The following is a 21,261-nucleotide window of genomic DNA, read 5'->3' on the forward strand; positions in this document are numbered from 1 at the left end:
CAAAGATTAAGGGAAGCAAAGGCTTAACCCAACACTAGAAGTAGTGCACTGTATTAACATGCCTATTCCACAATTCTATAAATCCCCTCTAATCTGTTTTTTGTTTTATGTGTGTGCAAGGAATCAGGCAAAATAGCTCATTCGGTTTGAGAATTCAGAAGAAATTATGAATTTTCACCAGCCATTTGATAAGACATTCATGATGAATGATTAGTTTTGGTTTAAGTACATACTAATCTACATGTATGTTAATCATTTTTACGTGCTTTCAAGTCATTTCTTATCACCTGGGTTTTGCCTTTCCCTTCTTTTAAGAGAATTGGATTTGCTTAAGGTCACCCAGGGATTTCCATTGCCAAGCAGGAATATGAACCCTGATCTCCGCAAACCACGACACCACGCTGGCTCTCCATCGCAGCTTAGCTCAAGCAGAAATAAATTAAGTCCTTAAAATGGTTGCTACTCTTTAAAATGAAGTGTTTACTTCCGAGGCATTTTTGCATTTGATTGTAAACTGGTATTTTAAAAAAATATTTTCTCTTAATAGAAAATGTGAACTGTTAAATGTAAATGTCTGAATGTGCTTAGTTGCAAAAGAAAGGCGATTGATTTGTCCCTGTAGTTGTACATGAATTAGGACAAGGTTGAATAACACTACTTAACACTTATCTCACTGGACCCAAAGTCGACCATTACATACATACATACACATACACATACACATACATACACACATACATACATATACATACATACACATATACATATACATATATATATATATATATATATATATATATATATATATATATATATCTATTAGCTCAGGTTGCAGGTGAAAGTAATGGAAACCGTTAAGCGGAATAGCATTAACTTAACAAAAACACCTGGACAAAATAAAAACGTTTTAATAAACTTTTACACAATGTTTAAATACTGCAGAGCACAAATGTGTCAAGCTATTGACTCATTTTCTTATGGTTATTATAGGACAGGGGCTTCAAATATAATCACCCTACCTCCCACACACATAGTCTTGAACAAAAGCACATGCACACATTTTGTGTTCGTGTCCTTTCTTTCAAAAGTCCATTCTGTTTAGGGAAGAGACAGAGGTGGAACAGAAGCACACAGAAAAGGAAGGATTTACGCTGATTTTCCTCGCAAGCGCTCTACCGCATTGTTCCAGAGGGCCTGTCTGTCCATCCGGAGGAACATTTTAAAGTGAAGGGGAAATGAACAAAAATCAGGTCTAGCTATTCCTCCAGTAGATACCTTTGAAAGCACGTTCCACTTGCGTGAAATCTGGATTAAATACATGATTTCTAAGTCTGTAAAATAGCGCATTTTCTACAGCTGTGGTACAAAAAGCTGCAATATTATCAAGCAGAAGAAAAGTTCTCGGTTGGCTCATCTGTTTATTTGCTTTCATGCCCCAACATCAGAGATGGTTGCTTGATATCTGTAGGAATATAGCTTGTTGTCTGCTCCACCACTCAAAAGCAACTGTAGTGTGAAAGGAAGAAAATTAATTACAATAAGATACTTTTAAGGAGAAGCTTTTAAAAATCCAAACAAGAATAATCTAAAAATAATAAAGCACATGATTACATCTCAAAACATGTTTTTTTTAAGGAGTAGAAGGTAGAGGTAAAGGTTTTCCCCTGACATTAAGTTCAGTCGTGTCCGACTCGGGGGGGTGGGGGGTGGGGGGGGGGGTGCTCATCTCTATTTGTAAGCCGAAGAGCCAGCGTTGTCCACAGACACCTCCAAGGTCATGTGGCTGGCATGACTGCATGGAGCGCCGTTATCTTCCCGCCGGAGTGGTACCTATGATCTCACATTTGCATGTTTTCAAACTGCTAGGTTGGCAGAAGCTGAGGCTAACAGCGGATGCTCATTCCGCTCCCTGGATTCAAACCTGTGACGTTTTGGTTATCAAGTTCAGCAGCTCAGCGCTTTAACACGCTGCACCACTAAAGGAGTAGCATTTTGAAAATAATGAAATCTTCCATAACACTTTAAATCTTTGGGTCAATTCATAAGTACAAGGAAAGGTGGTCATTTCACTATTTCCCCAATATGGGGAAAAAAGGAAGGAACATTCTTTCCCTGCATCTGCTGGAACAAGGTTTTGCCCACGATTTGTGTTTTTGCTGTAGTATTAGTGTGTAGCTTTTATGTAGTGTCTCTGGGACATGAATTTTTCCTAAGTGTTCAATGAGGACTTGTTATTTTGAAAAGTTTTTATTTGTAGGGGGTCAGATCTGGATAGCGGGGAACAGAGCATTTTTTTTTTGCTGCTGCTGCTGCTGTTTTTACCCCACATGCTGCACTTCAGGGAAGAGGCTGTCAGATACAGGTTACCTATTTTTTACCCAATCCACCCATTTGCCTGCCATTTCCATCAATTTCAGAAGTTCTTACCCCTGCTTCTGTCCATTCGATGCACAAGACTTTGTCTTCATGAGCCGCCAAGTCGTAGAGAGGAGCCTTGCAACTGATGATACACAAATATTTGAAACAGTCACTCTACTCATAGTACACAGAAGTAATGAAGTTGATGAAACCACCCATCGAATTTTTTGGAGAATAGAACTGGGAAAAGTGTAGTGCCCAGACCATACTTATGCAGTTTACAAGATTCCTTGGGAATTCCCAAAGGCTCCCAACATCTTTTAAAAGACCCCAAAACCCCTGTTTTAGACATTGGAGCTTTTTGCAGTATTTGTCTAAATCAGTGGTTCCCAGCCTTTGGGCCTCCAGGTGTTTTGGACTTCAGCTCCCACAGTTCCTAACAGCTGGTAAGCTGGCTGCGGTTTCTGGGAGTTGAAGTCCTAAACACCTGGATGCCCAAAGGTTGGAAACCACTGGTCTAAATTAAAGAAAATTACTTGCAAATCCCTTTTTCTGCTTCATGTCAAACTCCCTCAAAATCACTTTGTTATAGCCAAAAAGCAGTGACTGGCACGCACCCCCAGCACATTGGAACATGCCTATGGGGTCCAAAGACAACAATTTGTCCATCTCTGCTTTATGGTAAGTTGCTCCTCCAATTCCCTTTTCCCGCTTTATAATTTACATACTAGGTCCACAGGGACATGTAGCCTCACTCTGAAATTCAATGCATAGTTATCTATGTGTTTCAATATCCTGCAAATAAGCACTCATTCTTCATTTTAACCATAAATGGTGTATCTTGAAGCACTGATGAAACGAAGTGCCACATAAAATAAAACTAAGGCCAAGTTTGCTAAAAACACTTGCAGAGTCAAACCTAAAATTCTGATAAAAGGTAAAAGTTTTCCCCTGACATTAAGTCTAGTTGTGTCTGACTCTGCGGGTTGGGGCTCATCTCCCATTTCTAAGCTGAAGAGCCAGCGTTGTCCACAGACACCCCCAAGGTCATGTGGCCAGCATGAATGTATGGAGCGCCGTTATTCTGATAGAAACATTAAAATGAGGCATATGAACCAGTCATGTCTCAAGGCTGGCACAATTTTCCTAGGCATTCTGAACACCTGAATTGGCATTATATCTGTTTGCATGTCATATAATAACTTGAAGGCATGTCTAAACAAGTACGTAAATACAGAAGAGATGTAAGTTTACCTTCTCGTGTCCCAGAGTTTGACAACGTTGTCTAAAGAACCCGAAATGAGCTGTTGTTCGTGGGTTGGTGACCACTTCACACATGTTACCCAACCAGTATGCGAGGTCAGGGAAAGGAGGACCAAAGAGCCATCTGCAACAGTGCAAAGAAGGCTCATGAACCAACTTTGAGAAACACATGTCAGACACAGAAATCAATGGAGGCTAATATTTTGGCCAACTGTGCCAAATGGCAACATATCAAGTTCAAAGCAGGAAACTGTACCGTGTTAATGTATAGTACAGTGACACCTTGACTTGTTTAATTCATTCTTTAATCAAACTCTTAACTCAAAACAAATTTCCCATTGTAATGCTATTAATCCATTCTGGGGCCCCGAATCCCCCTGCCATTTTTTTGTTGTGTGTTTTTAAATTAAAAATGTATAAATGCATATTCACATGGAACAAAAAAAGAAAAGAAAGATCAACTTTAAAATGGTAGAAGCACAAGGTTGTGGCAAAGAAGCACAAAGTGAAGTGGCAGAAGCATCATTTTCTTCAAACTCGACTCATTCCAGCCTGCCTCCCTCTCTTGCTCTCTCTCCCTCTCTCTCTTCATGAAGCCAAACATACCAGGAATAAAAAACAAAATAAACTAAAAGTTCCTCAAAGCAGACAAGAGCAAAGCGAACAGCAATCTCCCAAAGCGGACAAGAGCATGAGGCACGGAGGCTGCTACCTTGAAGCCCTACTCTCACACAAGCGCTCTCCCCGGCATTAGCTCATAACTCAAAATGATGTCTGTATGTCAAAGCAAAACCAGGCTGAGTAATAGCTCTTAACTCAAAATGCTCTTTGTTGGGACACCCTTAAGTCGAGGTTCCACTGTATAAAACAGGGTGCCTATCTTTGAGAATGGCTTTGGATTTAGACTAACATGGTGGAAAGAAAGCACAATTTCACCCAGAAGAGGGGGGTGCAATCTAAATTCTGCTACGGCAGATCTGCTTTTGTTTTTCTGATCTCTCATAAACTTCATCCCAGCTAGACTATTCACGAGGAGGAACATCTGATTCCTTTTGGAAGCTGGAATGAAATAGTTTAAGAAAAAAAGCAAACAAATGAAGCATAACAATAAAAGAAAGGACACCTTAAAGTCCTAGAATAATAAAGTTGGAAGACGCCACATGGGCCATTTGTCCAACCCCCTGGCATGCAGGAAATGCAGAATCAAAGGCAATCAGTAGAAAATAAAGCTTGCAAAGGTAGGGAATAGAATCACTTTTTGGCTTTCTGGGTTAGGAAGCCTTATCAGAACAGCTTTTCATTAAATTCCAGTAAAATTCAGTAAATGTTTCAGCACTTGAGGAACATGTCAGAATTCTCTCACCACATCTCATCATGACTGACCTTTGGTTCGAGGATCCCATAAACGAATGTGTCTATCAGTGCTCCCAGAGGCTAGACGCTGACACAGTGGCGAGTAGGATATCGAATTAAAGACTTTGTTTCCAGTCTGTGTAACAACAAAGGGAAAGATATGCATTTTATACAAATTCTCTTTTGGAATCTGTTAAGTGAAAGACCTGAGCGTCAACCAATGGCAAACGCACTCACCAAAGTGGATTTAAGGCCTCCTGTTTCAACATCCCAGATCTTAATTGTGTGGTCCCAGGAAGCACTGCATATTTCATCTGTATCTGACCAAAGTACAGAAGAAACAGATTCTGTATGACCAGAGAGGGTTGTAATAGGAGTCTGGACATAAAAAATAAAAAGATGAGGCAATAGGGTTATTGGAAATACTTTTTTTTCCTGATGCAGATTTACATCCGTGAAAGTTGTACTCACATGCACATTCACTGCAATTTACTTGCAGATCAGTGTGCGTGGAACTGCGTTACAAATTTCAGATGTGTTCCCGTTTATCCATATTATTTAGCTCTAGAGTCAACAGGCTGTCTGATTGCACCCCAAAATGTAGCTGAAAATTAACTTTTCCAAAAAAAACAGGCTATCTTGGGTATTCTCCTGTGCTGATTCATGAGGTTTAAGGAGTAAAAACCCCTATTTTGTAGCAGTCACTGTGTTTCCTTGCCCACAATAAACTATAATTTATTGGGACCAGAGTGAAGAACCAGGGGGCCAGGAAGACATCATACCAACCTGAAAGCCAGGAAAATAGTTCCATCTTGTCTCCTGTGCCATAGCAACATGCTATGCTAATTTTACATACACACACACACACACACACACACACACACACACACACAAAATATACAATAATTTATAAATAAATAATATATTGTATATGCTTATATTATTATTATACTAGTATAATTTTAATTATACATTATATATGAAATGTAATATTACTAATAATATTACCATATAATGATATAGTACAATATAGTAATTTAATACTTATATTGTGCTATGCTAATAATATATTGTATGTACATTTGATTTGTAAGCCGTTCTGAGTCCCCTCCAGGGTGAGAAGAGCGGGATATAAATGTAGTAAATAAATAAATAAATAAATAATAAATAATGGTAATGTCATGGCAATGAATTCTGGAGAAACAAAGGTCACTTTTATGCTACTATATAAAATCCAGATTATCTGCTTTGAACTGGATCATATGGCAGTGTAGACTCATATAATCCAGTTCAAAGCAGATAATGTGGATTGTCTGCTTTGATAATCTGTATTATATGGCAGTGTAGAAGGGAACAAAGATGGCAGCCGAAACTAGCATTTACTGAGACCCTGAAGTGGATACTATAACATGCTATAATAGATGCAACTATTAGTAGTAGGCTCTATCACAGTGGTTCTCAACCTGAGGTGCCCAGATGTTTTTGACGTTCAACTCCCAGAAATCCTAACAGCCGGTAAACTGGCTGGGATTTCTGGGAGTTGGAGGCTAAAACACCTGGGGACCCCAGGTTGAGAACCAGTGCTCTAGCAGCTACTCAAATATAAGTACACATATTATGGGTAATACCCTCCATTCTAATGTAACTCTATTAGCTCTAGCTTTATCTTACTCTTGTCAGTCCCAATTGCTCTGTTTTCTGCTTTTTCCTTGGTCTATTCGCTACTTCCTCTGTTTCCATTTCATCCTCTTCATCTGTAGGTACTGAAAACAAATTAAGACTATATTAACCATAATCTAAATAATCCATTCTCTTAGCACAGTGAATCTTTGCATTAATAATACATTTTATTTATGCCCCACCCCCTCTCCCCGAAGGACCTCGGGGCGACTTACAACAAGCAATAATACAAAAATATAAGCAATTCATGAAATATAGGCTGGGCTGTGGCGCAGCTGGTTAGTAGCCAGCAGCAATAAATCGCCACTGACCGAGAGGTTGTTGGTTCAAAGCTCGGGTCGGGGTTGAGCTCCTGACCATTAATTAGCCTAGCTTGAGCAGCTTGAAAACAGCTGCGTCTGTGAGTAGAAAATCCTAGGTACTGCTTAATGCGGGGAGGCTAATTTAACTTAATTTATGACAGCATAAAACTGCCAGCAGCGTGCAAAGAACATGAGGAAGTACTACCATCAAGAAGGACTCGGCATCACAGTGGATGAGGAAGCGGCAGCTCCCCCTGTGGCCAGAATTGAGCATACTCTCATGAAGCCGGAAGCTGGAAATGTTAATATCCTCTACTGACTGTCTGTATATGTGATATGTCTGATAATAGCAATGAATGCTGTTCTGTCCTGTCCTGTCTGTCCAAATGGCATTGAATGTTTGCCGTGTATGTGAACAGTTACCCGCCCTGAGTCCCCTTGGGGAGATAGGGCGGAATATAAAGTGTTGTTGTTGTGTTGTTATATAAGCAATACATTTTAAAAATTGTCTGTTTTCCTAACAAATCTGACACTGAAATAACAAATTCTACTTTGTATTGTCATTTCTAAAAGCTTTTCCAAGAACATTTGAATATCACATTAATTTGTTTTCACAATGGTGTGTGTTTAGAATCCAAGTATTCTGTAAGTAAAGTCCTAACAAGATTTTATTAAAAGCAAAAACAGTCTTTCCAAAGCTGGGTTCAGATATTTAAGCTACAACATGCATTAGAGACAATCGATATGACCAAAAATTAATGATAGAAATTATAATCTACATCATCTGGAGGGACCCAAAACAAAGGCCATCTGCAAGGACGTTGCCTGGGGGATGCCTGGATGTTTTACCATCCAATGGGAGGCTTCTCTCATGTCCCCGCATGGGAAGCTGGAGCTGACAGATGGGAGCTCAGATGGGATTCAAACAATTGACTGTGATCTATAAGCAATTCCATTTAGATGTTTTATCACCTACATCAACTTTCTAGTCCCAACTAGAATCATACCAACAGAATCACTACAATTTACATAGATACTGATTTATAACATGCCTTTTGAATCGAGTCATGCAATTACATCAAAGCTCTAAAGAAGTAGGTGCTGAAAATTTTAGGCAAGTTACGAAAAAGATAGGTCCTGTACGTTTGTTTTTAAGCTGAATTCGATTGTAAGTTGGAACAGGTACATTTTTACGTGAAACTCCAGCCACAAATATATATGTTTTAGCTTTGGATAACATAGGGAAGGGTTCACAGCCCTGTGGTGTTTGCTTTGCTATGTGTGCCCCTGTTCCCCTCACTTTTTGTTCCTGTGATAATTGGATTTTTTTTTTAAATGGCTTGTTGTGGAAAGAAGGATTGCTGATACATGTAACTTAATGTTCAAAACCCATACCTGCAGACCAGATCTTCAGCATTTTATCCCAGGATCCACTGCAAAACTAGGAAAAACAAAAGCCACTTTTCAACAGAAATTTCACAACCATTTGAGAAAAGTCAGCTTTCCCTAAGCTTGATTGAGAATGAGTTTGACTCAAAAATTTTACTTTGGACTAGACTGGGCCCAATCAGTGTCTAATAGGCTTGCTCAAATAATTCGATTTTCCCGTTACCCGTTATTAATTCGTTATTTTCGTTTGTTTTGAAGCAATATAGAACCTTGGTTGTCCACACGTCTGGGTATCGCGGTTTTGAATCGCGAGAGGCCGTTTTTTCTTATTTCTTCGTTTTTTTCGTTAAGAAAAAAAAGCTTTTGCAAATCACCCAAACTCCTTTCCTTTTGCCCCTCAGCCAATGGGAGGCTCAGCCAATGGGAGGGGGCGAGGGGGAAGGAGGCCGAGGAGGAGGAGGAAGACGGAGGGGGGAAATGGCCGCCGCCGCTGCCTCGCCTCAGCTCAGGCCTGGAGAGACCGAGAGGGGCCCGGCGGTGAGGAGGAAGAGGCCCGGGATGCGAGGGGGTGTGGGCCAGGCCCATCCTCGGCTGCTCCCAGGGGCCCAGATTCGCACCCTCCCTCCCCCCAATACAGGTCTCCAGTCCATACCACGCTACATGAACTTGAATGGATACTGTGGTTGTGTTGTCGAAAGCTTTCATGGCCGGGATCACACTGTTGTGGTATGTATTCCGGGCTATATGGCCATGTGCCAGAAGCATTCTCTCCTGACATTTCACCCACATCTGTGGCAGACATAGAGGTTTTGACGTCTGTGCGAAGCTAGGCAAGTGGGGTTTATATATCTGTGGAAGGTCCAGGGTGGGAGAAAGAACTCTTGTCTGTGGGAGGCAAGTGTGAATGTTGCAATTGGTCACCTTGATTAGCATTGAATAGCCTTGCAGCTTCAAAGCCTGGCTGCTTCCTACCTGGGGGAATCCTTTGTTGGGAGGTATTAGCTGGCCCTGATTGTTTCCTGTCTGGAATTCCCATTTTCTGGGTGTTTCTGGGAAGGTAATGGCACTCCATGTAGTCATGCCGGCCACATGACCTTGGAGGTGTCTATGGACAACACTGGCTCTTGGGCTTAGAAATGGAGATGAGCACCAACCCCCAGAGTCAGACATGACTGAACTTAACGTCAAGGGATACCTTTACCTTTACCTACACACACACACACACACACACACACACACACACACACACACACACACAAGCAGGGACTATATATATATATATATATATATATATATATATATATATATATATATATACACAATATATATCACACACACACCAATTTAACAAAGTTTCAGCCACAAAAACAAAGTTTCTGAAGTAGAACAATGACTTTCACAGTAAAGACAACCCAATTTAACAGGAAATAAGACTTTCAAACCAGGAACAGATTTCTGCAATTATTAAAAAATGGTTTATTATAAAAGCTATGAAAATTTGCCAAAAATCAGAGGATAAGGGAAACGTTCCACATTTTGGTGAGCTATCAGTGTTAAATGTGTTCTACCACTGTACCAAGTTTGAAGAAGATCACTCAAAAAATGAGGGCGGGAGAGCCCCCTAAGTCGGGCTGTTTTTGGGCCACCGCGCATGCGCGTCCGCCATTAACGAATTAATTTAGAAAATAACGAATTTTCGTTAATTTCGAAAAATTTTGGGGGCCAAATTCGTTATTAGCAACAAAAACGAAAAACTGCCCCCTCTAGTTTTGAAACGAGTTTAGAATCAAATTTTTCATGGATCGATCAAGCCTAGTGTCTAAACCCAAACCAGATTTGAACTGAATCCAGGGGAGCTCCCCACTAGCAGTTGCCTTGTGCCAAAAGTACAGACTTATCATGATGCTAAATTTATTTTTTTGGGCATGAATGCTTCCAAAATTCCTCAACAAGCATTGTCACTTTAGCTAGCGATAAAACATGCCCAGTGTTGGACATTATGGCATTTCCCACCCTAGTTGGGCTTTGCAAGCTGTGCCTGGTGAGATTGTCTTAGCAGTGGAAACAACTGGAAGTATTAAAGAGGCAAGCATAAAGGCAAAATTATTCCATACACACATTACAAACACCCACTATAAGTGGGTGGCATAGAAATGCCACTCCTAATACTTCCTGGCATCACTGGATGGTTCTTCTTAGGTCACCAAATGTCAGAAATGATTTGAAGTTAAACAACAATAGCAATAACCCCCTCAATATAAGATTGGTGTCATCTTTAAAAAATAAATGTGCTTCAGCAATCAACACCACATATGATGGCAGAATATCCAGAATAGGGTTTAAATTGTGTGTCCTCCTCGGGACTTTATTTCCCAGCATCCAGGCTTTACACTGACCCTTTCCAAAGTCCTGTCCTGTAACTAATGTTTCTAAAGTCACTTCTAACTTTTCAGTCTGATCAATCACTGTAGCTGGAGGAATTCAAAAGCAACTCATCATATTCAAACATGTCCCCTCCTCCCAACAAATCCCAGAAACTGCACGTTTGAATGGAAAATTTGCAATTTTTGGCTATAATATGGCATGTTGTTGTCCCTCACATTCTCTGCACAAACCCACCCTGACTCAGAAACTGCACAACAGCCACTCTACATGATGGAAGTCAGGAGGGATGTAAATATAAAATAAATATAAATTAGTTCTCAACATACTTTCCCTTTGTTGTTGGTTATTCGTTCAGTCGCTCCCGACTCTTTGTGACTTCATGGACCAGCCCACACCAGAGCTCCTGTACTTTCCCTATTTTTCCGTAAACTATTAAGTGATCCAAGGGAAATTACAAAGTACAACCAGAAACTTGCTGCTGTCACAACTAGAAAAGGCTGGGAGCCACAGCAAGGTACACTCTAAAGTACTTTCCTCGTTCTGCCAGCTCATCAAAGTTTGTCCCATACTTGGAGAAGATACAAAATTCAAAGAAAGGTGTCCCATGATGTAACATTAAATAGGCATATTTCAAGTAGATCTCCTAGAAATTTCCATCAGGATGGTTCTGCTGTCTGGTGGATTCTGGGAGTTGTCGTCCAGAAACATTGCAAACTCTGGTTTTAGGTGATAATGCAGTACAAGAGAAAACTGCAGGGCCATCACAATCCACTGGTTTACTAAAAGTGAAATTTTAACACAGTACAACCTGCTTATCTATTGATTTGATATTCAGTTTCACTTAGGTAAGTAAAGGTTTCCCCTGACGTTAAGTCCCGTCGTGTCCGACTCTGGGGGTTGGTGCTCATCTCCATTTCTAAGCCGAAGAGCCGGCGTTGTCCATAGACACCTCCAAGGTCATGTGGTCGGCATGACTGCATGGAACGCCGTTATCTTCCCGCCAGAGCGGTACCTATTGATCTACTCACATTTGCATGTTTTCGAACTGCTAGGTTGGTAGAAGCTGGAGCTAACAGCGGGCGCTCACTCCACTCCCGGGATTTGAACCTGGGACCTTTCGGTCTGCAAGTTCAGCAGCTCAGTGCTTTAACACACTGGGCCACCGGAGGCTCCTCAGTTTCACTTACCCATGCTTAAAAAAAAATTGCTCCGAAATGCTTGTGAGCCTCTTTCGGGCCCCTTCCACACAGCTGTATAAAATCCACATTGAACTGGATTATATGGCAGTGTGGATATTGTGGATTATCTGCCTTGATATTCTGGGTTATATGACTGTGTGGAAGGGCACACTGCAAATCTACAGTATGCCTCTGGCCCAAGTAACGTAACATGATTTTTATTCCTGGGTTATAAGTGTCATTTCCTATTTGGTTCAATCATAAAACATGAAAAAGGTTGATTAAACTGCAAAAAAATTGTTTTAATGGGTGGGACATCCTGCAACACAGTTTTTCAATGAATATCTCATAGTCTCAAACAATTCAACATAGTTTTTGGAAGCCACAAAAATGAAGTTTCTGGAGTATAACACCTCCTTTTAAGGTAAGGATCACACAATTAAACAGGAAATAACACTTTCAAACCAGGAACAGATTGTGTTGTCGAAGGCTTTCATGGCCAGAATCACAGGGTTGCTGTGTGTTTTCCGGGTTGTATGGCCATGTTCCAGAAGCATTCTCTCCTGACATTTTGCCCACATCTATGGCAGGCATTCTCAGGAACAGGTTGTTTTTTCAAATTTTCTAACATCATGTAATCAAAAGACTATGTTTGTGATTACCTATTGTTTCAGGTATCCACTGGTGTGGGTTTCTGGAATGTATCTCCCAATGATATGCGAGTCATACTGCATTTGAGAACTGGATCAAAGCCTTTTACACCAAACAGCAACACCTTCTCCTGTCTGCCTTCTTCAGTAAGTTGTCATGCAGCTTACCTTAGTTCTTGAGCCATCCACAGCCACTGATTCCACACTTCCGGCATGTCCTCTACAGCAGTGAAGGGCCTTTGTTTTGTTTTTTTCCACGTTCCACTCCCACAGCAAGATAGTTTGGTCCATAGAAGCACTGAGTAGCAGACATGACAAGCTGTCTGAGAAAGGCAGGTAGAGAACACAGAGTCATTTCCTAAGGTGCCCGTGTTATTGAGAGCTGGCACAGTGCCGCCTAGTGGCCAGCGCCACCAGGTTTGGCTTCTTCCAATGCTATTAAGTGGGTGAGTCACTAGGGTAAAATATCCCATTGCATTAAGTATTTGAGCCCATCTTTGATCATTTTTCTTTTCCTTTTGCACAGTAAATTCTTTTAGACTGGTTTTCCACCTCCGGTCCTCCATATAAGCCCCAGCCTGCATACAGAGCAAAAACATCTAAAGCAGTCGTTCCCAACCTTTGGGCCTCCCAAGTGTTTTGGACTACAACTCCCAGGAATCCCAGCCGGTTTACCAGCTGTTAGGAACTGTGGGAGCTGAAGTCCAAAACACCTGGAGGCCCAAAGGTTGGGAATTACTGATCTAAAGGAACAAAGCTGAGATCTACTGTTTTGTACTCAAAGTATGAGAGAGGGATTCTGCTGATTTTTCGTTTTTATGTATTTATGGCAAGGAAATGGCTCTGAAATAATTTCAAAAGATCGAGAGAGGGTTATGGGGAATGGGATGAGAAATGCCTTTTGAATGAGTGACACATGGGCAAGACTGAGTTAAATATACATGGGACACAAATCCTTGTTTCAAATTTAAAGTGCTACATAAACAACCATAAAGTAGAAATTTCAAAGATGACTGAAGGATTACGTTTGTTTGACATCTCTTTGTAAGAGACATCTTCATCTGTTGCAGCAAAACAACAACAAAGGCCCTTTTTACACTGTCATAGGTAATGGTAAAGGTTTCCCCTGACATTAAGTCTAGTAGTCTCCGATTCTCGGGGGTGGTACTCATCTCCATTTCTAAGCCAAAGAGCCGGCATTGTCTGTAAACACCTCCTATGTCATGTGGCTGGCATGACTATATGGAGCGCTGTTACCTTCCCGCCAAAGTAGTACCTATTGATCTACTTGCATATGCATGTTTTCTAACTGCTAGGTTGGCAGAAACTGGGGCTACCAGCGGGAGCTCACCCTGCTCCCCAGATTCGAACCGCTGACCTTTCAGTCAGCAAGTTCAACAGCTCAGCGGTTTCAACCACTGCGCCATTGGGGGCTCCTACACTGGCATATATATTCCAAATAATCTGCTTCGAACTAGATTATATGGCAGTGTGGACTCTCGCTGGCTACACTGGCTATATGACCTTTTAATAATGACTCTAATTGAATATTAAATGTTGTTTATATAATTTATGCTTAAAGTTTAGTATGTTAAATGCAGATTAACTAGTTGTTTATGTTTCTGTTTACGTATTGGATCTAGCATTGAATGTTTGCCATCTTTTGTTGCAATCTACCCTGAGTCCCTTTGGGGAGAGAGGGCGGAATAAAAATAAAAGTTTTATTACTATAATCCAGTGCAAAGCAGATGTGGATTATCTGTTTTCATAATCTGGATCATATGGCAGTGTAAAAGGAGCCAAAGACCCTCAGTATCTTAAAAGACATTACTAGAGTTCAGTAACACTATGTAACACGATTTTTGTTCCTGGGTTATAAATGTCATTTTCTAACTGGTTCGATCATAAAAGCATGGAAAAGGTTTATTAATCTGCAAAATATTTGTTTTTGCGGGAGGGATATCCTGCAGCATATTTTGCTCTAATTTTTCAATGAACATCTCATAAAGTCTTAACCAATACAACATAGTTTGTGGCAGTTGCAAAAACAAAATTTCTGGTAACCACTACAAGTAAGAACTGCACAATTAAACAGGAAATAATACTTTCAAACTAGAACAAAACATTTTTCAATTTTTGTTACATAGTGCAATAAATTGGTTACCCAAACAATACAGGTCAGCTAGCTTTCTGTGGAATCAATTAAACCCAAGAGTTTTAAAAAGTGAAATCTACTCACCCTTTTTTATCCAGGCTACATCTTTCACTACGTCTGTGTGTCCAGCAAGTGTCATGATGGGTTTGCCTTCTGCTGACCAGATCCGAGAAGTTTGATCATAGGACCCAGACAAGATCCTATGGAATTCAAAAGCAGAGAATATAGTTGGCGGTACACATAAACTGGCCTCTCCTCTGTCAATTTGAGATGTTTCAGGTGCATTTACATAACCCTGGGGAAAAACAGTTTTCAGTTCCCTGCCCCACATTACTCAGAAAGTACTGTTTTAAAGCACATAACAACAACACCATTCACTTTTCTTGGTAAGTTGCTTCTTAGGCCCCTTCTACACTGCCATATAATCCAGATTATCAAAGCAAATAATTCACATGATCTGCTTTGAATTGGATTATATGAGTCCACACTACCATATAATCCAGTTCAAAGCAGATAATCTGGATTTTATATGATAGTGTAGAAGGGGCCAAAGTTTCAAAGAACCGTATCCTGTCTGTTTGAAACCTTGATGTAGGGAATGAAAGATGGTGAACCCAACAGATAGTAAATGGCAAAGACAATTAAGAACAATTGAACAAGCTTTTGTTACCATTCCTCTGTAGCTTCAATAGAACTGATCCAATCATCATGTAGCATGCATTCTTCCGGCTGCGGTGCTGTGTATTTCTCTACATACTCGATTTCTACTACGTCTTCCTAGTGGTGCAAAAAAAAACCAAGAAAGTAAATTATGTTTAGAGTTCAACTGTGGAAGAGGATGAGGGAAAGTTTGGCGATACTTGAATATGGTTACCAGCATGCCACCCTATGCAAACCCCTTCACAGATGACTTACTGTTGAGATGTTCTCCACTTCCATGTGTTTAACCAGGGGCATACGCAAGAACTGTCCCTTGACAAGGAAGTCAAACTCCACATATTTATGGCCCTCTGGAAACAAAGGCACAGCAAATGTCAGGTCGAACACCTTACATCATACAATCAAAAGAGGTCATTTCTTTCCGAGACCTCTTCTACATTGCCATATAAAATCCAGATTATCTGCTCTGACCTGGATTATATGGCAGTGTAGACTCATAAAATTCAGTTCAAAGCTGATTATATTGCAGTGTAGAAAGGGGCCTGAATATACTTGTTAAATAGGGAGCGAATATGACGTAGGGCCGTTCCACACAGCCCTATAACCCAGAATACAAGGCAGAAAATCCCACAATACCTACTTTGAACTGGATTATCTGAGTTCACATTGCCATATATTCCAGTTCAAAGCAGACAATGTGGGATTTTATTCAGCTGTGTGGAAGGGGCCATAAATACAACCTCCCTTCAGTTATACTTCTACAAATGTAAAACACTATTACTATTACCAAACTTGAACAAGAGATCAAATTTTATATTTAAAATGTGTACTGAAATGTCAATAAACCATTTTTATTAAAGGAGAAGATTCAGGCTTTCCTTCCCTTGTTAACTTAACTGATGAATCACATTTAAATCTCACTTTCAAAGCAACGTATAAAATAAAATAAAACATTTCTCCCCACTGTATGACACTTTAAACATTTCCGCACAATGCATATTTTATAGTTTTGGCTCTTTTTTTCTTTCTGGCGAAGCAATCATGAGAACAGACCTTATCCCAGGAAAGTCTGAAGACCAGATAGAAATTATTTTCTGCTCTTGTGGCAAAAGTAACCACTGACTTATCACAGGCAGACCTGACATATGCAAAATTATGTTTTGTTCTGTCATTCTACATACATAATGTGATTGGAGATGGTATTTAATATCGTTGTACGTAAGTTATTCTATTCTATTACACCCAGGCCCCTTCTACATTGCCATATAAAATCCAGATTATCTGCTTTGAATCGGATTATCTGGAAGTGTACAATCCAGTTCAAAGCAGATAATGTGGATTGTCTGCTTTGATAATCTGGATTATATGGCAGTGTAGAAGGGGCCTATGTTTCACATTCTTTGAAACAGAACAAAAAAACTTTAATTCCTTTCCAAATGATCTCTAGCACAAAATAGATCTTTTAATACATTAGCTAAATATTGGGTGACAGTTTTATTGCACTTTTATCACCCTGAACAGAAACCATCTAATCACTTTAATCTTCTGTTCTCTTTTTAAAATTTCTTTAAAAAAAATATCCAAGTAGAAATGAGTTTACTGTAAATCAAAATCATACACTAGCAATCTCAGTCCAGAATTCCTTACCAGTCCAGGTAAGATCCCTGTTTCTTTGATGGATCAGGACAGTAAATAAAGAACAACACTCTGAAAATGGGAAATCCAGACATGAAACAATCAGGACCAGCTAACACTTCCCAATTAAGGATTCCCACAGGCAGGAAGTAGCCAGGCTTTGGAGCTGCAAGGCTATTCAGTGCCAATCAATGTGATTAATTGCAACATTCACACCTTCCTCCAACAGACAAGAGTTCTTTCTCCCAACCAGGATTTTCCACAGATATAAACCTCCCTTGCCTAGTCTCCAACAGACCTCACAACCTCTGAGGATGCCTGTCAGGAGAGAATGCTTCTGGAACAAGGCAACCTAGATAAGTTCTTAGTACTATGTTATATATTCCTAAGAGGGCTAGAATCAAATCAGTAACAGTGGTGATGGATAAAGCATCTGAAATCACTTCTCACCAAACAAGACATACCATTTTTAGCTTCCAGCAACTTGTTGATAACATTACTGAGGTCGGCAACTTCAGAAGAAGCTGGGACAGAGAAAGGAACATCATCCACTATGTACCTGCAGAGGAAAAAACAATGGCATTTTTAGAATCAGGTGACATCAGTTGGGGCCCCTCCCCCAATAACTTTTTTTTCTGTGTCAGGAGCGACTTGAGAAACTGCAAGTTGCTTCTGGTGTGAGAGAATTGGCTGTCTGCAAGGATGTTGCCCAGGGGACGCCTGGATGTTTTGATGTTTTTATCATCCTTGTGGGAGGCTTCTCTCATGTCCCCGCATAGAGCTAGAGCTGATAGAGTGAGCTCATCCACACTCTCCCTGGGTGGGATTCGAACTGGCAGCCTTCAGGTCAGCAACCCAACCTTCAAGTCACAAGGCTTTAATCCACTATGCCACCGGGGGCTCCACACCCAATAACATGCTACGCTAGTAACATTATAAATATATAATATATTGTATATACATATAATAATATTGATAATAATATTACAATGTAATACAATATAATGCTAATAATAATACAATATAATAATATTAATTATATATTATATATTACATGTAATATTACTAATAATATTTCACTATAGTGGTATAGTACAATATGGTAATATAGGTGGTGGCGCAGTGTGTTAAAGCGCTGAGCTGCTGAACTTGCAGACCGAAAGGTCCCAGGTTCAAATCTTGGAAGCGGAATGAGCACCCACTGTTAGCCCCAGCTCCTGCCAACCTAGCAGTTCAAAAACATGCAAATGTGAGTAGATCAATAGGTACTGCTCCGGCGGGAAGGTAACGGCGTGCCATGCAGTCATGCCGGCCACATGACCTTGGAGGTGTCTACGGACAACGCCAGCTCTTCGGCTTAGAAATGGAGATGAGCACCAACCCCCAGAGTCGGACACGACTGGACTTAATGTCAGGGGAAAACCTTTACCTTTTTATAATGCTAATATTGTGCTCTGCTAAAAAATGTAATATATTGTATGTACATATAATTTGTAAGCCGCTCTGAGTCCCCTTTAGGGTGAAAAGGGCAGGATATAAATGTAGTAAATAAATAAATAAAATCTCGATCTTTCAATCCTAATTCATAAAATCTAGGCCCCATTTACACTGCTATATAAAATCCAGATTATCTGCTTTGAACAGGGTTATATGGCAGTTCAAACATATAATCCAGTTCAAAGCAGATCATGTGAATTATCTGCTTTGATAATCCTGATGATATAGCAGTGTAGGAATAGTCCTAGAAAGCTATCAGTTAAGCAAGGCCCCTTCTACACTGCCATATAATCCAGTTCAAAGCAGACAGTCTGGATTTTATATGGCAGAGTAGAAGGGGCCCAAGTATGTGACATTAAACCATGCAAATATGCTACACAGACTTTAGTGCCTCTTCAATGGGCCTAGTATAAAGCATCACCATTACCTCTACTGTCTGTCTGTATATGTCATGTCTGATAATGACACTGAATGCTGTTCTGTTCTGTCCTGTCGTCCAAAAGTTTGCCACATATGTGTGTACTGTGATCTGCCCTGAATCCCCTTGGGGAGATAGGGCGGAATATAAATAGTTATATTATTATTACTAGCTGAGCCCGGCCACGCGTTGCTGTGGCGAAGTATGGTGGTATGGGAAATAAAGTATTGAGGAATTGGTGGTAGTTAAGGTAAAGGGTTCCCTGGGCTGAGTGGGTTGCTAGGAGACCAAGTGAGTGGAGCTTAGCCTTCTGGCAGAAATTGGATAAAAACAATTATTCCTCTCCCTCTAATTAGGACTTTATTTTTCTTTTCTTTTTGTTGTATCAACCTAGAGGCATGGATGAGGGCTTGTGCTGTCAATTTTCAAGGTTGTGGGGTGTTTACTTTTGTTGTTTTGTCCGCTGCCGTGATGCCATCACTCTTTTATATATATATATAGATTACCACCATGATACAGATATTGGAATCTATCATAGCTTTGTAAACTGCTTTGGAAACCTGGAAGTCATAGTTTTCAAAGGCCTTGCGCCTTCCTCTGCCAAAGAGGGCTGGTGCCCCCGCAAACTACAACTCCTTTAGCACTGAACCAAAGCAGTCTCAAACTCCACTGATTTCTTGCAGGGTAGATTTCTTGCATCTATTTTCCAATATCTCAGTGTTGGTTTCATAATCATTATACCTCCTCCTCCCAGGGTCAAACCCCAAAGCGTTCAATGGGCAAAGAAGGCCTTGCCTGACTTACTTGGGGTCGTCGGTGAAGAAGCGAGCCTGAAGCTGCGCCATGCTTCCAGCCAATGGAGCTTAGCCGTAACCCCCGCTCTCGCCCCACGTGGCTCAAAGAACCGATGGATAGCTCAGCAGCCGGTTGATAATGCTTGCCCTTAAAGGGAAAGAACACTCCCTCTCACTTTCCTGCCTTCCTTCTGCCGTCACTCATGCTCGCCAGGCGGGACAATCGATCGCCCAAAGAGTCGATGGTCTGCTCAGCAGTGTTTCAGAAGGCGTTGCTTTAAACCAGGGGTCCCCAAACTTTTTAAACGGGGGGCCAGTTCACAATCCTTCGGACCATTGGAGGGCTGGACTATAGTTGGCCACCGAGCAATAAATAATAATAATAATAATAAAAAGAGGATTGGCAGAGACCCTTTGGGCCATTGAGTCCAATCCCCTTCTGCCTCTGTACACTGAAAGCACAAGCACAGCACCCCTAAAAGATGGCCACCCAGCCTCAATGTTAATAATAATAGTAATAATAGGAATAGTAGTAATAATAATAATAATAATAATAATAATAATAATAATAATAATACAGGGTTTTGGAACACAATACTCCTGACCTCACAATCATATTAAAAAACAAAGTATGGATTGTCGATGTTGCAATTCCAGGTAACAGCAGGATTGAGGAAAAACAATTGGAAAAGCTGACACGATATGAGGATTTAAAGATCAAATTACAAAGACTCTGACACAAGTCAGTCAAGTTGGTCCCAGTGGTGATCGGCACACTGGGTGCAGTGCCTAAAGACCTTGGCCTGCACTTAAGCACAATTGGCGCTGAACCAATCCCCACCTGCCAGCTGCAGAAGGCCACCTTACTGGGATCTGCACGCATTATTCGCCGATACATCACACAGTCCTAGACACTTGGGAAGTGTCTGACGTGGGATCCAATACAACAGCCAACAGAGTATCTGCTATGGACTCATCTCGTTGTATTTCAAATAATAATAATAATAATAATAATAATAATAATAATAATAATAATAATAATTTGGACAGAAAAACAAGAAAACTCATGACCATTCATCATTCACTGCACCCTCGCAGTGATGTTGACCGGCTGTATCTGCCTAGAAGATCAGGGGGCAGAGGACTCTTGCAAGTAAAACAAGCAGTCAAAGAAGAAGAACATGCCCTGGCAGAATATGTAAAACAAAGTGAAGAACCTGCTTTGATTGAAGTCAAAAATCAGAAACTCCTCAAAGCACAGCAGACAAAAAACCAGTACAAGAAAACCGCACTACAAACTAGAGCTGACAGCTGGCACAACAAAACACTGCATGGAAAGTTCCTTGACAAAATTGAAGGAAAAGCTGATAAAGAGAAGACCTGGCTCTGGCTCACGAATGGGACCCTGAAGAAGGAGACAGAAGGCCTGATCCTTGCAGCCCAGGAGCAAGCCATCAGAACAAATGCAATCAAGGCCAAGATAGAAAAATCAGCTGATGACCCAAAGTGCAGACTGTGCAAGGAAACCGATGAAACCATTGATC

General features: G+C 40.6%; 1 protein-coding gene across 1 annotated transcript; it reads right to left on the reverse strand.

Annotated features, from left to right (window-relative positions):
* Positions 1 to 892: 892 nt before the first annotated feature.
* Positions 893 to 19,883, reverse strand: wdr12 (WD repeat domain 12). Its single transcript, XM_003223543.4, has 13 exons — positions 19,728 to 19,883; positions 17,473 to 17,567; positions 15,629 to 15,723; positions 15,384 to 15,490; positions 14,798 to 14,913; positions 12,727 to 12,881; positions 8,352 to 8,397; positions 6,646 to 6,737; positions 5,212 to 5,352; positions 5,005 to 5,110; positions 3,613 to 3,745; positions 2,428 to 2,500; positions 893 to 1,506 (listed from the first exon to the last, which is right to left on the reverse strand). The coding sequence occupies exons 1-13, from the start codon at positions 19,766 to 19,768 to the stop codon at positions 1,429 to 1,431; spliced, it is 1,278 nt and encodes a 425-aa protein (XP_003223591.1). The 5' UTR covers positions 19,769 to 19,883; the 3' UTR covers positions 893 to 1,428.
* Between the last annotated feature and the right edge of the window lie 1,378 nt (positions 19,884 to 21,261).

The sequence above is a fragment of the Anolis carolinensis genome, chromosome 1 (assembly GCF_035594765.1).
Source record: "Anolis carolinensis isolate JA03-04 chromosome 1, rAnoCar3.1.pri, whole genome shotgun sequence".
NCBI classification, from domain to species: Eukaryota; Metazoa; Chordata; class Lepidosauria; order Squamata; family Dactyloidae; genus Anolis; species Anolis carolinensis.

Excerpts from the sequence above, each read along its gene's own strand:
- wdr12 (XM_003223543.4), bottom strand. The coding sequence starts at position 19,768 with ATGGCGCAGCTTCAGGCTCGCTTCTTCACCGACGACCCCAA. Across the intron at positions 14,914-15,383 it reads ATTGAAGCTACAGAGGAATG|GATCTTGTCTGGGTCCTATG; the intron begins GTAACAAAAGCT and ends TGAATTCCATAG. Across the intron at positions 5,353-6,645 it reads AGCAATTGGGACTGACAAGA|ACTCCTATTACAACCCTCTC; the intron begins GTAAGATAAAGC and ends TTTTATGTCCAG.